The sequence below is a fragment of the Acomys russatus genome, chromosome 2, assembly GCF_903995435.1.
Source record: "Acomys russatus chromosome 2, mAcoRus1.1, whole genome shotgun sequence".
Classification (NCBI taxonomy): domain Eukaryota; kingdom Metazoa; phylum Chordata; class Mammalia; order Rodentia; family Muridae; genus Acomys; species Acomys russatus.
This window is the reverse complement of record NC_067138.1, coordinates 27,867,636-27,888,300: the sequence shown is the minus strand read 5'-3', so window position 1 is coordinate 27,888,300 and position 20,665 is coordinate 27,867,636. Positions and strand designations below refer to the sequence as shown.

General features: G+C 40.5%; 1 protein-coding gene across 1 annotated transcript in view; it reads right to left on the bottom strand.

The window, feature by feature from the left end:
• Positions 1-20,665, bottom strand: part of LOC127201237 (lipoxygenase homology domain-containing protein 1-like) — a 339,490-nt gene that overhangs the window by 93,586 nt on the left and 225,239 nt on the right. The window contains 2 exon segments of the mRNA XM_051159652.1: positions 12,716-12,760; positions 13,079-13,137. Coding sequence (XP_051015609.1) covers positions 12,716-12,760; positions 13,079-13,137 — 104 coding nt within the window.

Genomic DNA, 20,665 nt, shown 5'->3' with positions numbered 1-20,665 from the left:
TTAGTGCACTAACTCCCTATAGTCCATGATGTTCCACAGCCTTTCCTGAGATCATCACATTTGTTCTGTGCATGCTGTCACAGAGGCTGTGTGCATTTGACTTTGCAGCTGAGAAAAATCAAACTCTTGGTTGAATATAGAGACAGCTGCATCTAGACGCACCTTTCCCTTGCTTGGCAATGTCCCACTGAATACTCAAAGACATGCAGAAAGGATGCATTGAAATTAAGCTCTTACCGTACAGAATTGTTAGTTTCACCGAGTGAAAAAACTCACGGCTTCCTTCTTTAAGTCTTATAGCACATGGAAGAATCTCCAGGACAGCTGTTTACCTCCAGCTGTGCAAAAGGCAGTGGGCATGACCCTGGGAGGCTGCAACAGTGAGACCCAGTCTGCAATGAATGTGAGGAAACCCAGTGGGCGTCTGCTGACTGTAACCTCCAGGTTGCAGTTGGGGTGAGACAGGCTGAGAACACCCTGTCACCATGCAGGAATTGCTTGCTTGGTCTTAGTTGTTGTAGTAGAGAAAGATGGAAAACTGTGGGTAGCTAAGGGAGAAAGCCCTGGAGTTAACCAGACTCACCCCCACAGAGGCCCTCTGTGAATCTTCCAGATGCTCGGGTGATTTTTCCATACTATTTCTGATCCATGAAGAAGGTCAGGATAAATGAAACTTCCCTGTTTGTTACTCCCTGGCGGTATTGTATTATTACTATTACTTACCAATTATCATGCCCATCAACTATTCATTGAAGCTCTTTACTTATGCCTTTCTTTGATTTCTGTTATTTTATGCTTTGTTTCTGCTTGAAGCAATCTTACTATGTCAAGGCTGGTACAGGCCTGGTCTTCCTCCCGAGTCTCCCAAGTGTTATGTTTACAGGTATGTCACCATGCTTGGCTCCCACTGCCCAAATAGCTGTGATAATGCAGCACTGGACCCCTCTGCAGGCTCCTCTCACCTTTTCTCATTCTGGAGGATGCCAGGGCTCCTATGTACCTCTACAACTTGGTAAGATGTCTTTCTCAGATTCCCCTCTCTCATCTCTCAAACTCCTGCCTCATGCTTAACTCACAAATCACCTTCCGTAAGAAGCCAATGGACAAGGCAGTCTTCACAGTTGAGTGGAGAGTGTGGGGTGACTTTCACACAAACTCTGTTGCCCCATATTTGACCACATCCCCTGGATGGGGAGACCTGATGGCACTCAGAGGAAGGATAGCAGGCTACCAAGAAGACACTTGATACCCTATGAGCATTTACAGGAGCAGCTCCCCTCAGTCACAGTCATAGGGGAGGGAAATAAGGGGAAAATGGGAGGGAGAGAGGAATGGGAAGATACAAGGGATGGGATAACAATTGAGATTTAATATGAATAAATTAATAAAATATATTTAAAATAAAAATAAACAAAACAAAACAAAAAAAAATAGAAGCAAACACCCCTCTCTGTATCCAGAAGAAACCACACTCTCTGGAATACCTCTGTTACGGGCCTTCCACAATCCACCTTTTCCCACACAAAGAAATCAATGCCTTCATACCCTGACTGGGAATCATGTGAAGGACAAGTTTACCCTGTTTCTGCATCTCTGGTGTCTAGTGCAGTATGAACATATCAGCCTTTCATAAAAGGAATGAGTCACTGATGTCCAAAATGCCCTGGGATCCCTTAAGAAGTATTCTGGAAAGCTAAGGCTACATGTATTGGAAAAGGTTAAGAATTTTAGCAAAATATGTAGCTTTCTCAATTAACAAAGAACACACCTTGCAAGAGATGTTGTACAAAGCACTAGGCCATTGTCACTGTCTTATAATTGGTCATATTAATAGCACAGAAATAATGGAAACACAAATGTCCTTGTATCACTTAAATTTTGAAGGACAAATAAACATGTTTCAGGGAGATGTAGAAAAGATCCTGTAAAAGCTCAGGCTACTAATACATTATAATTTTTATTATTTTATCACCATCAATTTCTGTGTATTTAAGCTCACAAGTCTTCCAAAATAATGGCCTTATAAGAGGATCATGTGATATTTTAAATTTTTTGAATACTTTAAAATATTTTTGTTTGTTCAAAACACAAATATCACTAATCCTATTACTCATGTATAAATTATGTGCTGATTTCCATAGGAGTTGAGATGAATATGACCCAGGATTAGAAATGGCCCTGTTACCTGGCCTAGAATGATTTCAAACAATGTTCTCTTTTCTCCATCTTAAGTTCAGAAAGCAACCTTATGCAACTATCAGAAAATAATCTACTGTATATTTTATCTTGATACTGTTTTAGAGTAAACTACATGCAATTTCTGTGACTCCATGTACTGTCTGTTCTTATGTAACGATGAAGTGGTGCTAAAAACAGGTCAGGGGATTTGCAGCCACTGCAGCTTGAGGGCATGCTCAGTGGGACACAGCTGTTATGCACAGGCCCATGTGCATCTGTTTATGAGGAGATAATCCTAAAGGCCAACACAGTTTGGACATCTCACGTACCCTAGACTATGGTCAATGTCCTATAATTTCATCAAATTCCCAGAACAGCCCTGAGAGGGTTTATAATGAGGCCTTTATTTCATAGGAAGAAACTTTTGGCACCTGGAAAAACCCAATGTTGCCAACTAAAGAATTTTGAAAACATGGTTTAGTTGGGATTCAGACTCTATACAGACTCACAGGAAAGGTGCTTGGATGCTGGAGAATGTTGCATAGCACAGGTGACTTAGTCTGAATAAACTTCATCTTTCCCTGCCCCTCTCTAGAGCCATCAGTTCTACAGCAAAACATGATCACACCCAGGGAGAACAGTGAGGTAGATGGAGAAAGCTAAACTCTTAGGGTGCCTCTGGCATCCACTGACCACTCTCAACCTGAAGTTTCAAAACTGACAAGTTCACCTTGTTGTTATTCTAAAGCCCTTCAAGTTCAACCTGCATCACTGCCATCTTAGCTCTCCTGTGACATCCTCTCTGATCAACACCTTTCCTTGGCTTACATGGAGACTTTGACTTGCCCTTCTGGTTTTTGTTTTGTTGTTGTTTATTTTTGTTTTGTTTTGTTATTAATAAAATACTTGAGAATTCTCCTGAAAAACCTATTTAAATACCATTTTAATATGTGCTGGTCAAGAAGTTTTGACTGTGTGTTTGAGTCTACATGAACAGTCCAATCGGATATAGCATTTTATGTTGTCACATGACAAAATGTTCTGAATTTCATAACTAAAGACAATTTATTTTGCCATTGACTTTTCTTTTGAGCTAGGCTTGACAACAAACAAACAAACAAACAAACAAACCCGTCTTTGTTCCACAATGTCATTTGGCACCATTCAACTATGGACAGGACAGGAAGAGTTGTTTCCATAGTCATCTGGTTACTGGTTACTGCTGGCTGAAAACTATGCCAGGACTCAAAGGAATGCCCCTCACACCTCTCCATGGATGCCTCTCCACGTGGTGTGGAACTCCTCAGAGTGTAAGGCTGGGTTTCCAGACCTAACATCTGCAGAGAGCCAGCCAAGCACAGGCAGCAGCATCTTTCAACAGACAACAGTGCATCATTTATGTTACATTACTAGAGGTCAGCAAGCTCAAAGCCCTGTCCTCGATGAGTCGATCTTTTCTGAGGAAAGTGACAAGGTTCCAAGAAGGCCCATGGGACAAGAAGAGTTGTTGCAGTTACAGACATTTGTAATTACATCTGCCTTTTTTAGACTTATCTATCTCAAAGGTGTTCAGCATCCTCTTCAAACAGAAACTTGGTCTCTAGGTCAGTGGTTGTTAATTGGGAGAGAGCTGCGTAGGGACATTTAGTGAGGATGAAGACATTAGTTTTGCAGTCACAACTCTGTGTGTGTGTGCGTGTGCATGTGCGTGTGTGTGTGTGTGTGTGTGTGTGTGTGTGTGTGTGTGTATGTGTGCGGTGTAGAGCATCTAACATGTACAAGCAGGCATTCTGCTAAACATTCTGTTTTTGAGGTTTTAACAGTTCTTCACAACAGAGTTAGCCACAGTAAAATGTCAGTGGTCTTAAGGTTGAGACACTTGGCCTCTGATTCACTCTGAATCCTGCTGTGTTGGCTGGTTTCTTCGTAAAAATCATCCATAAATGCAGATTAGCTGAGAAGTTGACTTTTGTAGCAGTGTTTCTCCAGATGCTGATAGCTTATTGTTATGTTACCATGTCACTGTCAAATCCCCTGCATTGCTATGTTTAATTATAGATATTGTCTGAATAAGGAAAGGTATGAAGCAATGTTCTAAAATCAATGTGGCATAAGCAAATACCCAAATAGTAACCACTGAATGTCAAGAGAGAGAAAACTTAAGTCATACAGGCAATTGGGAAGCAGTGCACTGTCCTGGTATATCACGTAACTCTTCTTGGCTATGGCAAAGTGTCTAAGAAGCAAACTCTAAGATGACACAAATGCTGTTGTTTGCTAATGGGAATCCCTTGAGGCTTATCTTATGCCACTTTGATTCCAAACATGTTCAGACATTGGCTACTTTTCCCCATTTAGCCTAGCTGGAATTGGTTGACACAGTTTCATGCTCTTTGTGTTGTGGCTAATGAAGCAATCCGGGCTCTTCTGTCATTAGTGTCTTACCATTTGACACTGAAGGCACAAATCTCTCAAGTACCCGCTCAATGTCTTCCTAGGCGAGAAACAAGAATGACCCAGTAGGCAGAACTCTCCCACTCAGGAGCTCCGTGAACCAGTTCACGATTATCCACATCATTGCAAAAATAAAAATAAAAAAAAAAAAGTGCGCCCTGAATGATTCAAAGCAAGAAGTAATTGAAACTCATTAGAATGCGTGGTGATAGTTTAGGTTATTTTACATATCAGTTATGCTTAACTGAAACTAATTGTTACAGTTAACTTTCTTCCCTCAAGTAGATACTAATTAGCTACTAAGGCTAACCAAGCATGGATGGGCAAATAGAATTGAGAAGACACAGAAAATATTTTAATAGTCATTACAGATAATCCACTAAAACATTAATATTTATACTGTGACTATTAGTATTTATACAGTGACTATTAGTAAACAGGTAAGTGCTTTGACATTTTGAAATCCCTCAAAATCCTTGAGAGTATATAAGAAGCTGAGTCATGAAGTGGCTTTGTATAATACTTAAATAAGAGTGGTATGGTTGTTCAAACCTGTAAGCAGCACTCTGGAGGCTGAAGCAGGAGAATTGCCACAAATTTGAGACCAGTCTGGCCTATACAATGAGCTTGTGGCTAGCCTGTGCTACAGAGTGAAGATTTTGACTCAAAAATAATAGTTAAAAACAAATTATAATACTAGTTCATCACTTACAAAATGCTTAATATTGGACAAGGCTCTTTTATTTCTGAGCCACAGAAGTTACTAACAGAAAATGAAGTTCTATATGTATTAATGAAGTATATAAAAATATCATCTCTTAGGTTGACACCGTAAGGAAACCTACAGAATCAACTAACCTGGGCCCATAGGGGCCCACAGAGATTGAACCACCAAACTGAGAACATGAGTGGGATAGAATTAGGCCCTCTGCACATATGTAATGTGTAGCTCCATCTTGTCTCTAACACTGCTGCCTGGTTCTGGATCCCTGACCCCTAATTGGGCTGCCTTGTCCAGCCACAATAGAAGAAGATGCCCTAGTCCTACTGCAATTTGATATGCCAAGGCTGGTTGATATTCATGGGAGGCCTCCTGTTTCTGAGGAGAAAGAGAGGATGGGAGGAGGGGGTAGAGGAAGGAAGACGGTGTAGCATGAGACGAAGAGGGAGGGAAAGCTGAAATCAGGATGTAAAAGAAATTAAAATTAAAGTAAAAAGAAAATCTTCTCTCAGCCAAGTTCTGTTTACTTCAAAAATGTAGTTAGCTTTACATTAAACAATTATTTTAACTATAGAATTATACAGCTTTAGGGTTCTAAGGTATCCAGGTTAAAGGAGTATGTCTTAGATAATTGTGAGAATTAATTAAACATGGATAGATGCTTGTAGTGATACACAATTGTACATAATGTTAATCATGCCACTGTGAAATTAAAATGGATGTATTGATTCCTCATCACCACTTCCATTTTTAGCTTGAGATCGCTGTTCAGTTTTCTTTAGCTACAAAGGAATTTTACAGGACAGTATGGATGACAGACTGAATATCCCTTCAGACTTCTCCACTCACTCATTTTCATCTTAACACTGTGATTCTTCCTCAAACTTTATGCTGCTCACTCTTCCTCAATGTGATTTTCATAACACAAATTAGTGCCTTTGCATAAGTATACAACCACTAACTTTTCTAGAGTCATGTCAATAAATATTTTAAAACTAGGTAACTTGCTATTTAATAAATTAATATTAACATTATTCTCCAAAAATGTAAAATTAAATAAAAAACAATTTGCAAACAATAATACCTCTGAGCAATCTACTTTTTATGAACAAAAATACTAACCTTAATAAGGCTATTAAGAACCTAATCGCCAAAAAGACACAAAAATCATTTATTCGAATCAAAAGTATATTCGATGAAATATACCTGAGCAAGTCCTAGACTAACTGTCCTGCATAATGCATCTTCATTCTGCTCAGTGGCACAGAATCCAACTATGGCTTATACTGAAGGTCTCACTACTGGGACAGAGCACACAGCATAGGTAACTTATAGAGAAAGGACTGATGTGGCTTTGATAGGGTGTAGTCCATGATGGTGGGAGGGGTGTGGAGGAATACCTGACAGTTGAGAGTGTGTAGCTGAGATCTCACATTTCTGTGGGACAGGAAGTAGAAAGCTGAAGCTAGAAAACTCAACCTTCAAGGCCTATGCCACCATTGATCTACTTTGTCTAGGTACGCCTCCATATTGCAAATGTCCACAACTTCCTCAAAGGGTACTGCAATATGTTCCAACATGGAGAGTGCAGGGGACGTTTCACATCCAAACCATGACAGCCCTACCCTAGTCCCCACGGTACATTTAATGTGACTTCACAAGTTCTCATAATCTTAACAGTGCTAACTCTGCTCAAAAAAATGCAAAGTTTCTTCTGAGACTCAAGGCACTTTCTGAACTGTAAGCCTTTTAAAAAGTTCAAAAATCCATAAAAATAAACCAAGCTATATACTTCCAATATATAATGTCACCAAGTAGACAGAGAGGCTAGAGACCTTGAGAAAAGCCTTAAGAAAACAAGATGGAAACCCAGAAAGGCCAAACAACAAGTCTAGCTCCTAGCCCAACATCCAGAGTCCATGGTAGCACCGCCCAGGCTCTTATTAATTTGGGAAGCTTCGACCTTAGAATGTTGCTGAGCAGACCAGGTGGACTTTTTCTGTGTCATCTCCACTCAATACCTTCCTTGGCAGTTAGTCCATGTTCCCAAGATCTCCAACATCCTCAGTCCTCTATTGGAACTTGGGCATCAAATTCACAACTTCAAGTACAACCTACACAGGAGTTCCATGCAGGAAATTCAGTTCTGCTACAGACTGCATCCTCGTTAGCTTTTGCTAGAACACTGGTACAAGCTACATAACCTGCAAATCTTGAATTCTTCCTATCTATGTAACCAGGGCTGCATGGATGACACTAAGCCCTCTACTAGTTCAGACTGTGCAGAATTCCTTGGGCCATAGAAGAAATGGCTTCTCAATGTCTGCATGGTTTTATCTGAACTGGGAAAAAATATTTTCTTAGGTGGCTATCTAATTCGTGTTCCGTGGCTGTAAAGAGACACTACGACCAAGGCAACTCTTATAAAAGAAAGCATTTAATTGGGGGGTTTGCTTGCAGTTTCAGAGGCTTAATCCATTATCATCATGTCAGGGAGCATAGTGGCACACAGGCAAGCACTGGACCAATAGCAGAGAGTGTAACATCCTGATCCACAGGCAGAAACACTGGGCCTGGTGTGCACTTTTAAAAGCCTAACCCTAGGTATACACCTCCTCCAACATGGTCACACTCCTTAGGGCACTCTCCTCTAAATACATTTGAATTGTTATACCTTGGAGACCTCAAAAGGTGGGGTACATCCATCGAGTCCCCTTTCCTGTGTCTCAGTACAAAGTGTAATATTTCCCTTTCATGACTACTTCCATTTTCTCTTTGCCCACCTTGCGCCCACCCGCCCTGGGGGCAACTTTCAAAGCCAGCAAGAATCTTTCCTCACCAAACCAAACATTTTCATAATGTTCTCTCCACACTTGGGTGTAATTTTTCATTATCCACTCCACCTGGGTCAGTGGAGCGAACAATATCCATGCCAAGGTCTGAATGTTTGGCTATTTTGAAACATCCTAAACAAAGCCAATTACTTTATAAATCCATCCCGATTGAAATGTTCAGGGCACGGATAGAATGTAGCCAGACACTTTGCCATAATGTAGGACAAATAGCCTTAGTCTAGCTTTCAAGAGCATCCTTTTTCTCTACCCGAAACCTCATGAGGTTGGCCTTCGCTGTCCACGTTCCCACCCTGGCCTTTTGTACTGCCACCAGAATGGACTAGGAAGCTCTGACTCCAGTATTACAGGGTTGCTTTACTCCACAGCTAAAATCCGTTATCTCTATTCTTCCCTCAAACTAGTTCTGAATGCTTTATGAGCAAAATGGCCACGTTTATCACTATGGTGACCTTCATCCCTCGGTACCAATTTTCTATATTAGCTCCTGTCCTAGTTTACTTTACCGGTTCTATGATAAGCACCATGGCCAACTGCAACTTGAAGAGGAAAGGGTTTATTTCTGCTTACAGCTTCAGGGTCATAGTCTATCACTTAGGGTGTGAGGGCAGGGACTCGAGACGGGTACTTGGAGGAGACACCATGGAAGGGCACTGCTTACTGGTTTGCTATCGGGCTCTTCGACAGCCCGGGTCCACTCTCCTAGGGTTTGAACCACAGTGGGCTGGGCCCTTCTACAATCTTTAGTAATCAAGAAAATGCCCGCACAGAGACGTGCACGGTCTGATGGAAGCAGTGCTTTAACCAAGTTTCACTCTTCCCAAGTGACTTTCAGTTTCTGTCGATTGAGACGCTAAAGCTAATTATAATGATTATTTTCTGTCTCTGTAACAAAATCATCTGACAAAGTAACTTAATGAGGAAAAGTTTATTTTGGCTCAGAACTTGAGATAGTACAGTTCGTCTTGGTGAGAAAGGCATGGTAGAGGTCACAGTAGCAGGAGCCTATAGTTCGGTTTCCTTGTAGTGGACCAGGAAACAGTGAGCATGCGCCAGAGACAGGGCTGGGCTTTAACACGCAGTGCCTGCTTCCTGGTGAGGCGCTTCCTTCAGGCGAACCATATCACCTACACGTTCCACAACTCCAAAATAGCACCTTTAGCTAGAGGCCAAGTCTTCAGGCAAATGAGCCTGCAGAACCTGCTTCACGTTCAAAGCATAGTAATCATTGACAAAATGCTTTCAACATTTCGGGTTTAATTATGATCCTCTGAAACTATTACTCTTTATCATTCATATACATTCTCTAATTTTCAGAAGCAATGCACACAGTTTCTATTTAGAATGCCAGTTCAAGACTTATTATTTAATGATTTCTGATTTGTTACAGATGTTTTAAATCCCCTTAAGATTACAAAAAGTTCCCAGAACACTGGTGAAATTTAGCCTCCAGTATATGCATGCAGAATATTTTTCTTATAAAACCATACAAAATAAAATAGGACCTAAAGTACAGTTTCTAGTATAAGTAAATTTAAATGTTACTCTTAATGAAGTCTTTCTCTTTTGGTGGAAAACCTGACGAATATAATCTTAAGGAATGTAATAATATCAGCATGAATTTTGCCTAGTTCCTAATTATTAAAGAACATATACATAGTCTTTAAGATACAGAGATCTGCTAACCTGTTATGCATACTAAAAATTGAAATTTATCCATGTCACCAGGATGCACTTTAAAATATAAGCATATCATTAACATGATTTCAGGTTGATCTGAAGAGGACCTGATAGAAAAAAAAAAAAAAATCTAATAAAAAGGGACTTGCACAGAAAAAATTTTAAGCCAGTAAAAAGCACAGTTAATAAAAATGTATAGAAATTAATTGCTTTAGAGTTGGTAAGATGACCCAGTAGAAGCTTTTTAAACACAGTCTGTGAATGAGAACAGTCAAGGTGAAGAAACAGCCATTTCCAAAGAGGCAAATGGAGGGAAAGCATAGGAAAACCTGAAAGAGGTGACAAGATAGTTAACTAGGACAAGAAGGTATAGAAAGTTAATGTAAGGAAGTAGAAAATAGTCCCCAGGTCCAGCTTAAGTCCTGGGGGTGCTCAGGAGAATGAGGTAAGCCAGCATCCCTGGCATCAGCTGCACTACTGTCAACAAGATAACCCTACAAGTATCACAAACCTTACTGAGTGGGGAAAAGTTGGTATGATACTTATTCCCCATGTATGGCGATCATGACTTTAAATTGGCCATGTCACTATTGATACACTGGAGTGCTGCCTCTGAGTGCCATCCTGAGGGAGGAGCTATTGCTAGAAACCTGAGAAGAAAAGACAATTGCAGGAAGCAAGCACAGGACACCTTGCCACAATGCCTAAGTGGAAGATGGATGACCTGGAGATGGTTAGGATCAAAACTAGGCATTCTGAGAGCTTATCGGGGTTAATGAGCTCCAGTAAAGGACACAGTCATTGGTGGCTTTATTCTCTGCTGTAAGGAGTAAACTTTATCTCCTCATGATCACAGTGGAGGTGAACACCTCTGAGCCTGCTGTCAGGAACTCCTCAGCTTCCGGAACTGTGTACCTGCCATAAATGGGTTAGTGTGGTGAGAATTGGAGCCTTGAGCCCCACATCCAATGTACTGTTCAATGTGTACTGCCCCTGTGTATAAAAACTGTGGACTGAGGCTGTGGAAAAAAATCAGTGAAGGCAGGGATGCCAATCTGCAAAAGAAGAGAAGGCTTTACAGTGAGTCCAGCCTAAAGCTGACACCTAACCTGTGAGCTAGCCAGCAACCAGCTTATATATAGTTTTTTTTTTATGCTGCTGCTTTATGAGATAGTGTATACTGGATATGGATACTGGAAATGATGCTAAGCACTGAGCATACAAGAGAAAGTTTCTAAGAATGATATCAGAGATAGCCAGAAGGGATTCCTATCCTAACAGATACAGAGACAGCAAGTTTAAAAGGTGACCAAGAGAGATGAACAAACAAGGCAACACAACTCTGCCAAAAATAGACAATTCATCAGTCACCAAATCCAAGGATACTAAGATGGCTGAAATGTTAGACAACAAAATTTGTAGTTTAAAAATAATCCCTGACCTCAAACAGAATTTCTTTAGAGATAGTCTCTTTAAGAGGTGGAGGCTAAACTGATATCCACATTGAGAAGAATGAACTTTTGTCTCCATCTCTCACCTTGTAAATAACCAATTAAAATGTAAAAAGTCATTAATGTAAGAGAAAACACTTCAAGATATAGGCCTAGGAGAAGACTTTCTGAAAATCAGGACTCCAGATCCTAGAAAATAATAGGAAGAATAAAAAAAAAATAAGATTACATAATGTTCAAAAGCTTCTATACAGCAAAGGAAGAATTAGTAGAGCGAAAATCATTGCAGCACTCATGTGGCAGAGCACTAATATCCAGAGCATATATAGAACTTTAAAAGCAAGTGTTAAAAGAACAATTAGCTCCTTCAATAGGTGAGCAAATGATCTCAGCAGAAAGTGTTCAAATTATGTTGTACAAGTGACCAATTAGTACATGAAAAAAAGGTTCAACGTACTTGGCCATAATGTAAAGGCAAGCATAACTGTTACCACTGTCCTACACCACTCAGTCAGAATAGCCACCAAGAACAACAAAAACAACAGCAACAACAACAACAAAACAAGACAAAAAACAATTTGTGGGATTGTGAAAAGGAAACCTTACATACTGTCAGTGTAAATATGAACCAGCTATTCACTTATGGAGACTCCTCAAAAACTAAGACTAGAAGCAATCTAGGATTTTTCTATGTCACCCTTAAGGTTATATCCAGATGAAACAAAGTCTGCACATGATCAAGATACTTGAACTTGCTATTGTCCTGTAGTATTGCCCACAACAGCTGAGTCATACAATTGACCTGGCATCTATACACACAATGGGGTTTTATTAAGCTGCAAGAAAGAATGAAACTATGTCATTTACAGGAAAATAAATAGAATGAGAGACCATCATATAAAGTGAAAAGATCAATTCAGAAAGATAAATTCTGCTTGTTTTGTCTCATGTACAGAACCTACATTTAAAAAAAAAAAAGACACGGATGGAGAGGGGAGGGGGTAAGCTGGGGGAAGATAAGCCTGAAGGAACTAAGTGGAGACAAAAGAAGGTAAAGGATGAATATAATCAAGAATTTAATGATGAAACCAATTACTTTTATAAATAACATATATTAATAATATTTTACAAAAGAGAAAAGGGCACCTGGAAGTGATTGTTTCTCATGTATATTTGTTAATGATAGAGGGAGTTGAAATTAATGTCAACTTTTTTAAGGTATGTCAAATTTTATATTTTCTTTCCCTTGAACTCACTTAAAGTACTTTTAGTCAATTGTTTAACCTTAATAGTACTGTACTATGAAAATGTGCAGAGCAGAAAATCTGGAAATATTAAGAAATTATTCTATAATTAGAAGATGAAAATACAGCATTTACCATTTGCTTCCTCTCGTATTTTGGGTGGATGATTTATTTGCATTTCTGCAAAAGTAGAAGTGAAGTTAATATTAGATCTGTTTGATGGCATTATAACTGAGAACAAAACCAATAATAAAAAAAGAAGCGTGAGTTTAGCTCCTTAACAGTGACACATCCTGTGGCTGGTTCCTAACTCTGAGCAGGGCATAAAACCATCATAAGACACACTTCCGCCTATCTGTGCTTCCTCTGTAACAATAGCTATCCATGTCACATTAGCAATGTGGACATTCTAGGCCAAGTGGGAGGTCCTCGCCCATCATGTCCAGTTGAGACAAAGCATTCTGCACCTTCTTCCACTGCCAGCTGCTTAATCCTCACCTTGACAAAAGAGTTCAATTTCTGAATGCATCAAACCTTGGGACATGAAGGGAATCCATCTGAGGAAAACAGAAGAAGAAAAAAATAAAATTTGTTTTCTTGGTTTTTATAATCAGTTTAATTTGCATATTTTCTCTCATATACAGAATCTACCTTTAAAAAGAGAAAAAAGACATGGATGTAGAAAAGGGGTAAGTTGGGGAAAGGTAAGCCAGAAGGAACTAAATGGAGACAAAAGAAGTTAAGAGATGATAGTTATTTTCTATACATTGAAAGGTAACTATAAAAAAACAATAGCCTCTGGGCAGTGGTGTTATACACCTTTTATTCCAGCACTTGGGAGGCAGAGGCAGGTGGATCGATGTGTTCAAGGCCAGTCTGGTCTACAGAGTAAGTTCCAGCACAGGCAAAGCTATACAGAGAAACCCTATCTCAAACAAACAAGCAAACAAACAAACAAGCCTAATCCAACATATTACATCCTCAAGTTTAGGTCTCTGACCAGGGACAAATGGCTAACTGAGGTGCCCATTATCATGGAAAGCAGACTCTGGCCACCAGATTCTCCTAGTGTCCCTTAGTACCTACCTGTTACACAGTCCTCATAGCTGTCCTACTCTTTCCCCTACCCTGAACTCTCCAGCCCAGATATTGGGCTGGGCTACTCTCTCCCAAGTTCCTCTGCCCCTATGTAATGCAGCCATTATAGCAATGACAGTCTCTTGGCCCAGACTGCCCCTCTTGGTTTGTAGATTCCCCTTTCCCCTCTCCCCTCTCTCCTCTCCCATACCCACTCTCCCCTCTCCCCTCTCTCCTCTCCCATACCCCATCTCCCCTCTCCCATCTCTCCTCTCCCTCTCCCCTCCCCCTCTCCTCTCCCCTCTCCCATCTCCCATCTCCCATCTCCCATCTCCCAATTTCCTGTCTCTCCTCTCCCTCCCCTTCCTATATCTCTTCACATGGCCTGACTCAGGGTCACGTTCACTCTGGATTCTCTCAGACATCTGTCTCTGCCTGTGCTCTCCCTTTTATCTACCATAAACCTTCTCCATCACCATAGCTAGGAACAGTCATGTTCATCTTTTTTTATTTTATTTTTTTTTTCATTCATTCATTGTAGCTGTGGCTTGTAGAGTCAAATGCCCTGGAGAGGGGTTTATCAGCCTCAATCTCCAGTTCCCACTGAAATCCACAGGTGCTGTGGCAAGCTGCCATGGGCCAAACTGGAACCCTAAGAAGCGTAACCCACTTACTGCCTGGGGGAAACTTTGCACAGAAAACTAAATTTCACCATTTCATTCTTTCCTTTATTGAAGTTCGTCTTGCTGTCACATGCCTTGGTGTAAAATTTGTTCCTTGATGACTAAATTATTTTGCCTTAAAACATGTTGAACCCATAACGACTTTGGGAAATACACATAGGGTAATAGTGTATGTTAGCGGCTCCCTCAGATTGACCAAGCTTCTGTGTCATAGCTTTCTGCAGCAGAAAGTATGAAAATCAGTCTGACCTGAACTGGCAGGTCATTCTTCCGTGACAAGACCCTAAGGGAGAGGACCAGGATATCATAAATAAAGAAGATAGGAAAGTTTGGCTCCAAAAGGCTTTCCTAAGCTTTGTCTTATGCCAAGCAAGTTTATTAAAAATCACAGAATCTTATGTGTGCTTTATAGGGGTGAAGTGGGACAGAGCTAGCAGAAAACTATGGACAGTGGGACAAAGTCAGCCAAAGCTAATCAAAGAATATTGCACAAAGAGAACGGAGGCTATTTCTTGTGTCACAGGCAGAACATTGATAATTCTAATCCTTTAGAGAGAAAGATGTTTCTTTCTCCCTGGTTTCTCAGAATCTAAAGTTGCAGCTCCCCCAAGACCCTAGCCCAGGCCATTATTAGCTCAGCCAAATATAATCTTGATTTTACACAAGGAACTGAGTTTCTCTAAACACCAGGGCTGCAGGGAAGCTGTAGATCAGCCCAGATCCCAACACTGAACTAAAAAAAAAAAAAAAATCACCTTTTATTTCCTGACTTGTGCCCTCTTGAAGCTTAGTTTTGCTGACTAAATGATCTGCCTCATTCGTAAAACTGTTGTCAAGCTGAAATGAGAGGGCCATTAGGAGGATTTTATGTGCTATTAAGTAGTATAGAAATGTCATTATTGTACTCTGCGCCCCCAAACCACAGCTCCTGCTACTGCATTTTCAAATGTACATCCATTTTCCTCATCTATCTACCTGTCTACTCGGTGAAGACCTAGAAGTTCTCATTTGTGCGCCAGACAATTTGATGAATATTGAGGTGATAGGAGCAGCAAAAATATGGATTCTGGCCTGGAGCTCCAGTATCAGAGAAATATAAATATAATATGCATAACAAAATATGGTAAATGTCTTAGGAAATACAAAAGAAGTATGTAGCTAGTCTCCTTGCTCCTTACAGTAAGGAAAATGACTAAGCTTGAATGCCAGGGATGAGAGGTACACAAAAACAAAGAGCAAAAATGTTTCAACAAAGCAGCACTTAACTGAAAGCTGGACAATAATCAGTTGGCTGACAGGCACAGAAGAGGCCAGGAATGGTGTCACAGAGTGAGACTGCAACCGTCCCAAAGGCACATGATAGGCTGGCTTCATGTGCTACAATTTAGGCATAAGACTGGTTCACAAGGCAGTGGAGGGTGAGGGGCGTTTGTGTGAGGAATCTGAGAATTGTCAAGAGACAGAGCTACAGGGCCAATCTTCCATACTAGCCTTGAATTCACCAGATGATGGCCAGACATGTGCTGTTGAGTGGATTCTGAGCATGCACAGTCCTACCCAGTGATCAAGACCACTTATCTCTCCACCTGAGAACACTACAAGAGGTATCAACACCAGATTGCAGTAACTCACATTGTGTTCAATCTTTTTCTGCTGAATCTAGCAACATATATGTTATGCTTTTAATTTTCCAGCTATGCGATCTTGGCTAATTAAGTGGGTTTTCATTACTACATCTTCATCCTTCCAGTAAGAGTGTCTCCATAACAAATTTGAACTCAGCTGTAGTAAATCCACTACCATTCCTACACTCAGGAGACAAAGATAGGAGAAAAGTAAGTTTGAGGCCTGAGATTCATAGTGCAATCCTGTTTCAAAAAAAAAAACAAAAACAAAACAAAATTTATACTTAATTCAGGGCTAGGGATGAGTCCCACTTGGTAGACTATTCACACACATAAGCTGGGCAGGTGGTGAGAGCTAGAATCTCAGCATTCAATTCAGTAGGTGAGGGCAAATCTGTAAATATACAATGAATGTAAGGCCAGGACCATGCTAAACCTTATTTCTTAAAGCACACACACACACACACACACACACACACACACACACACACACACACAGAGAGAGAGAGAGAGAGAGAGAGAGAGAGAGAGAGAGAGACAGAGACAGAGACAGAGAGACAGAGACAGAGATAGACAGAGACAGAGAGACAGAGAGAGACAGAGACAGAGAGAGAGAGAGAAGGGGAGGAGGGAGACAGAGAGGCAGAGACAGAGAGAGACAGAGATGGGGAGGGGGAAGATAGGATAGAACCTGGATCTCTCTAAACTTTAGTTTCACTGTCTGTAAGAAAAATAATCTACTATAAAACGGTAAGATAGGAATTAACATGGTTTACTTAATGATGATTTCAGAAAGTAATAAATAAGTAAAACATGTTAGTTATTACTCTTGAGTCTCATTGCCAAGCACAGTACTTCATTCTTAGTTGACATTATAGCAAATATAGTCAGGATGGGACTAGGAGGAGAGGAAGGAGGGGGCTACGATTGGGATGTAAAGTGACTAAATAAATATATTAATTTTTTTAAAAGATCTCAGCCTAACAGGGAAGCAGTGATCAATCAGATTCACCTCACAAGGAGATTCCACAGTATTGCTGTTGCTTATTGAAAATACAAGACCATCCCCCTCAGGAACAGTCATAGGGGAGGGGAATAATGGGAAAATGGGGGGGGGAGGAATGGGAGGATACAAGGGATGGGATAAACATTGAGATGTAACAAGAATAAATTAATAAAAAAAAATTAAAAAAAAGAAAAAAATAGAAAATACAAGACCAAAAACCAGCTGTGGCTCATCACTATGGAAAAGAGGAACCTGGCAATATAAGAAAAATGGAGATTATCTTAGTTTCACCTTCCTATTGCCATGACAGAACACCACCATCCAGGCAATGCACAAGAGAGTTTACTGAGGCTTAAAATTTCCAAGGGTGAATCATGCCCATCATGGTGAGAACATGACATCAGGCAGGCAGGTAGGCAAGGTAATATCACTGGAGCTGAGAGCTTCCACCTTGAAACACAACCACAAGGCAGAGAAAATTCTAAGTGGGCATGCTGTGGGCTTTTGAAACCTCAAAGCCTACCCCCAGTGACACACTTCCTCTAACAAGGCCGTACCTCCAAATCTTTCCCAAAGAGTTTGTACAACTGAGGACCAAGTATTCAAGCCACAACAGAAAGCTTTGGTAAAAGGAAATGAACGGTTCTTTGATGTTCTAATTTGTACACACTTAGATGTCTTGATTTGGGCTGAGTTACATGACAGTCACTTTCAAGGTTATCTTTCAAAACCAGTTTTTCTGACTTTTTCACTCTTGCCACCAAATCAGTATATATTGACTGATTTTTAAAAATATGCTCTTTGGCCTTGCCTCTTATCCATGTCTTCTGTCACCACTCACTCTTTCCCCTGAAGAGGCAGGATAAAAGTAGTATAGTGACCCCAAAGCCACTACAGAGCTCGAATATTATTAGATACAGTCCCGTGTAGATTCTGCTAGCTTCAGAGTTACTGAAATCAAGACTATTACGTAGAATCTCCTTCACTGGACATCACATTTGAAATAAATAAATAAATTCCTTTGAACTGATTCTATGAAAGTCTTAGAAAATAGCTATATATGCTGGGCACAGCAAAACAGACCAGTGGTGTGAATAATTAGGAGGCTGAAAAAGAGGACTCGGAGTCTGAGGCCAGCATGGGGCGCATAGTCAGTTGCTCTGTCAGTCTCTCAGAGCTTTTACCTTACCACCAAATCTTCCCTCCAGAGTCTCTGCTCATGAAGACAGAAGATTTGTAACTGCCTTAAATGATCTATCTGCAGTGCGCACCTCTCTGCTTTCATATGCGTTCTTCTACATGCAGTCAAGGCTCTCTATTCTTTCATATGTCTGCTTCTGCATCCTGTCTAGGCATGCAGCTAAGTCCCTCAGTGAGTACCTTAGTTTATACATCGAACTGTCGCATGAGAAAACCCTCAAAAGCACAAAGTTAACCAGCCAGGGCTTGAAGTTCCAGATTGTGACTCAGATTTTTGTATTAAGTTAGGAAAGTTCCTCACAGCTCCAAACAGAAGTGCTGGAGAAGTGAGCTTTGAGGAAAGGATGTAAAGAGAGTGGAATACAAGGTGATCTGTACAAGCTTGCAGTCCCAGGTTACTGTACACAGTATCCAGATACTAACAAATGAATATATAACACCCCTCCCCCAATTAGTAGTGGGCCCTCTTCACTGGCCTCGAAAAAAAAATCCAAAACTAAAGATTCTCTGTCTTCACAGTAAGAATAGGAAAGGATTTCCGTGGCATGGCCCTGAAACACATGAGCTGTATTTGACTCTTCAGCCACTTCTTTCCTCCACCTGCTATAACCATCCACCTCTCCTCTCCTGCTCAGTAAGTGTTCTCTCTCTGGCTCCTGGAGCCTGCTATGCTGTCCAAGGCACTCATCACCTGGGCATCTCTCTGTCTTAAGGTTATGAAAGTCTACTCAAATTAACAGAAATTGACTTAGCAATTCATGTCTAACCACTTATGTCATTATCAACTATGTTTAGTGCCAGGATAAGTTCCTAAGGTTTACAAAGATTAGCAAAAACTAACCTACGGATATATGTCTAAAGTTTTATTTTTTGACACTAAAAAAAAAAAAAAAAACCCTTCAACTCAAAATGTTAAAGTCCAAACTTACTAGGGATAAAGCTGTAAAATCCTAATCTTACAAAAGCTACTAGACTGTAAACTGTTAAAGATAATTAAGGCATGCAACTTACCTTATAAATGATCAACTTTTTTAATGTCCTTAGAACTATGCTCATAGCCATACTAAGTACAAATGCAATTCATTTAATGACAAGTTTTATTTAGCCTCCTACATGTGTTTTCAAGTTTAAACATAAAGCATGTAACAAAAAAGTAAACTTTCTTTAAAATCATGTATATTTAATAGATAATAGCCCTAAAACTCTTCAGAAATTTGCCAAATATGACATTTAAAATGTTTAATGAAAACCCTCCCATGCTAGACAGAAATTCCAGCTCCTAGAGTTGATCCTGAGGTCAACCAAGGAGCCAATGGGGCACAGAAGACACCATCACTTGGGAAAGAATTGCCCCGTGACTCACCTGCTGCCAGGGCCCTGTCCAAACTGTGGACACTTTTGGATTGGGTGCCCTACTCTGCTGTCCAAAGTAGGTCAATTTCCTACTCCACAGGAAAATCTCTGAGACCTTCTGGGTCTGGCAGCTGAAAGGCAGTGCTTCTCTGTGTGGCGTCTGACGATTAAAGGCTGTCCAATGTGACAGCTAAAGACCTATGGTCTCTGCCCCCAACTAAGCCATGGAGACCATGGGAGCCTAGGCTAACCACCCAGATAGCGGTTAGTATATGTCATTTGAATTGATATATAGGCCACTTGGATTATACTTCCTGTTATAATTTATCCTTCTCAGATGGTATTGACAACTAGCATTTATTTGTTACCAAGCATACCAGCTATTTCTGCCTTCTCTTCATATGTAGAAATCAAGCCTCAGGCCTCACTTTTCTAGGTCTTCAGCTGAGAAAGACAGTTTACCTTGCTATCGGGCTCTGAAAAACTCACAGATACTTTTAGCCCAAAATCTTTTGGGGGGTGGGGGTGGGGAAGGGGGTTTCCAAGCTTGAAAGGCTGCACTCCACTGCTCTTTCTACAATGTAGATTTCAGTACAGATTATAAACAGTAGTAATGCTACCACATCTAAAACACTTATCTTTTTTTTTATAAAGTTAAAAATATTATGCAATTTGGAGAACTGACTTGGCTCTACCTCTCCCAGGTCAAATGGACTCCAGGCAAATATGTCTGTCACCCAACAACCCTAGTTTTCCTAATTGTTGCCTGTTCCGGAGGGTAGGATCTCTGTCTCTTCCCTGGTCTTGGGTCTGTCCTCTCACAACTAGCAGGACATTTGAAGCATACACCCAAGATAAAAAAAATTCCCTAAGCTCTTTAACACCTTCTGTCCCTAGTCTATACCTGTTTCAACAGTTTTCTAATCAATTGCAGACTACAAACTGCCTGCCCTTCCCTAGGCTAAGGTGGTTCCTCAGAACCTGGACAGCAAGTGAAACAGATGTCCCCCCAGCCTGCCCTTTGACTAACATACCAACCTCTGTCCCACCCTCAAAACAAGACCATCACAATTTCAGCAGAACATAGCTACAGAAGAGATTAGCCTGCCCTTTCATCATCAATAAAAGGGTGGGATGTTAG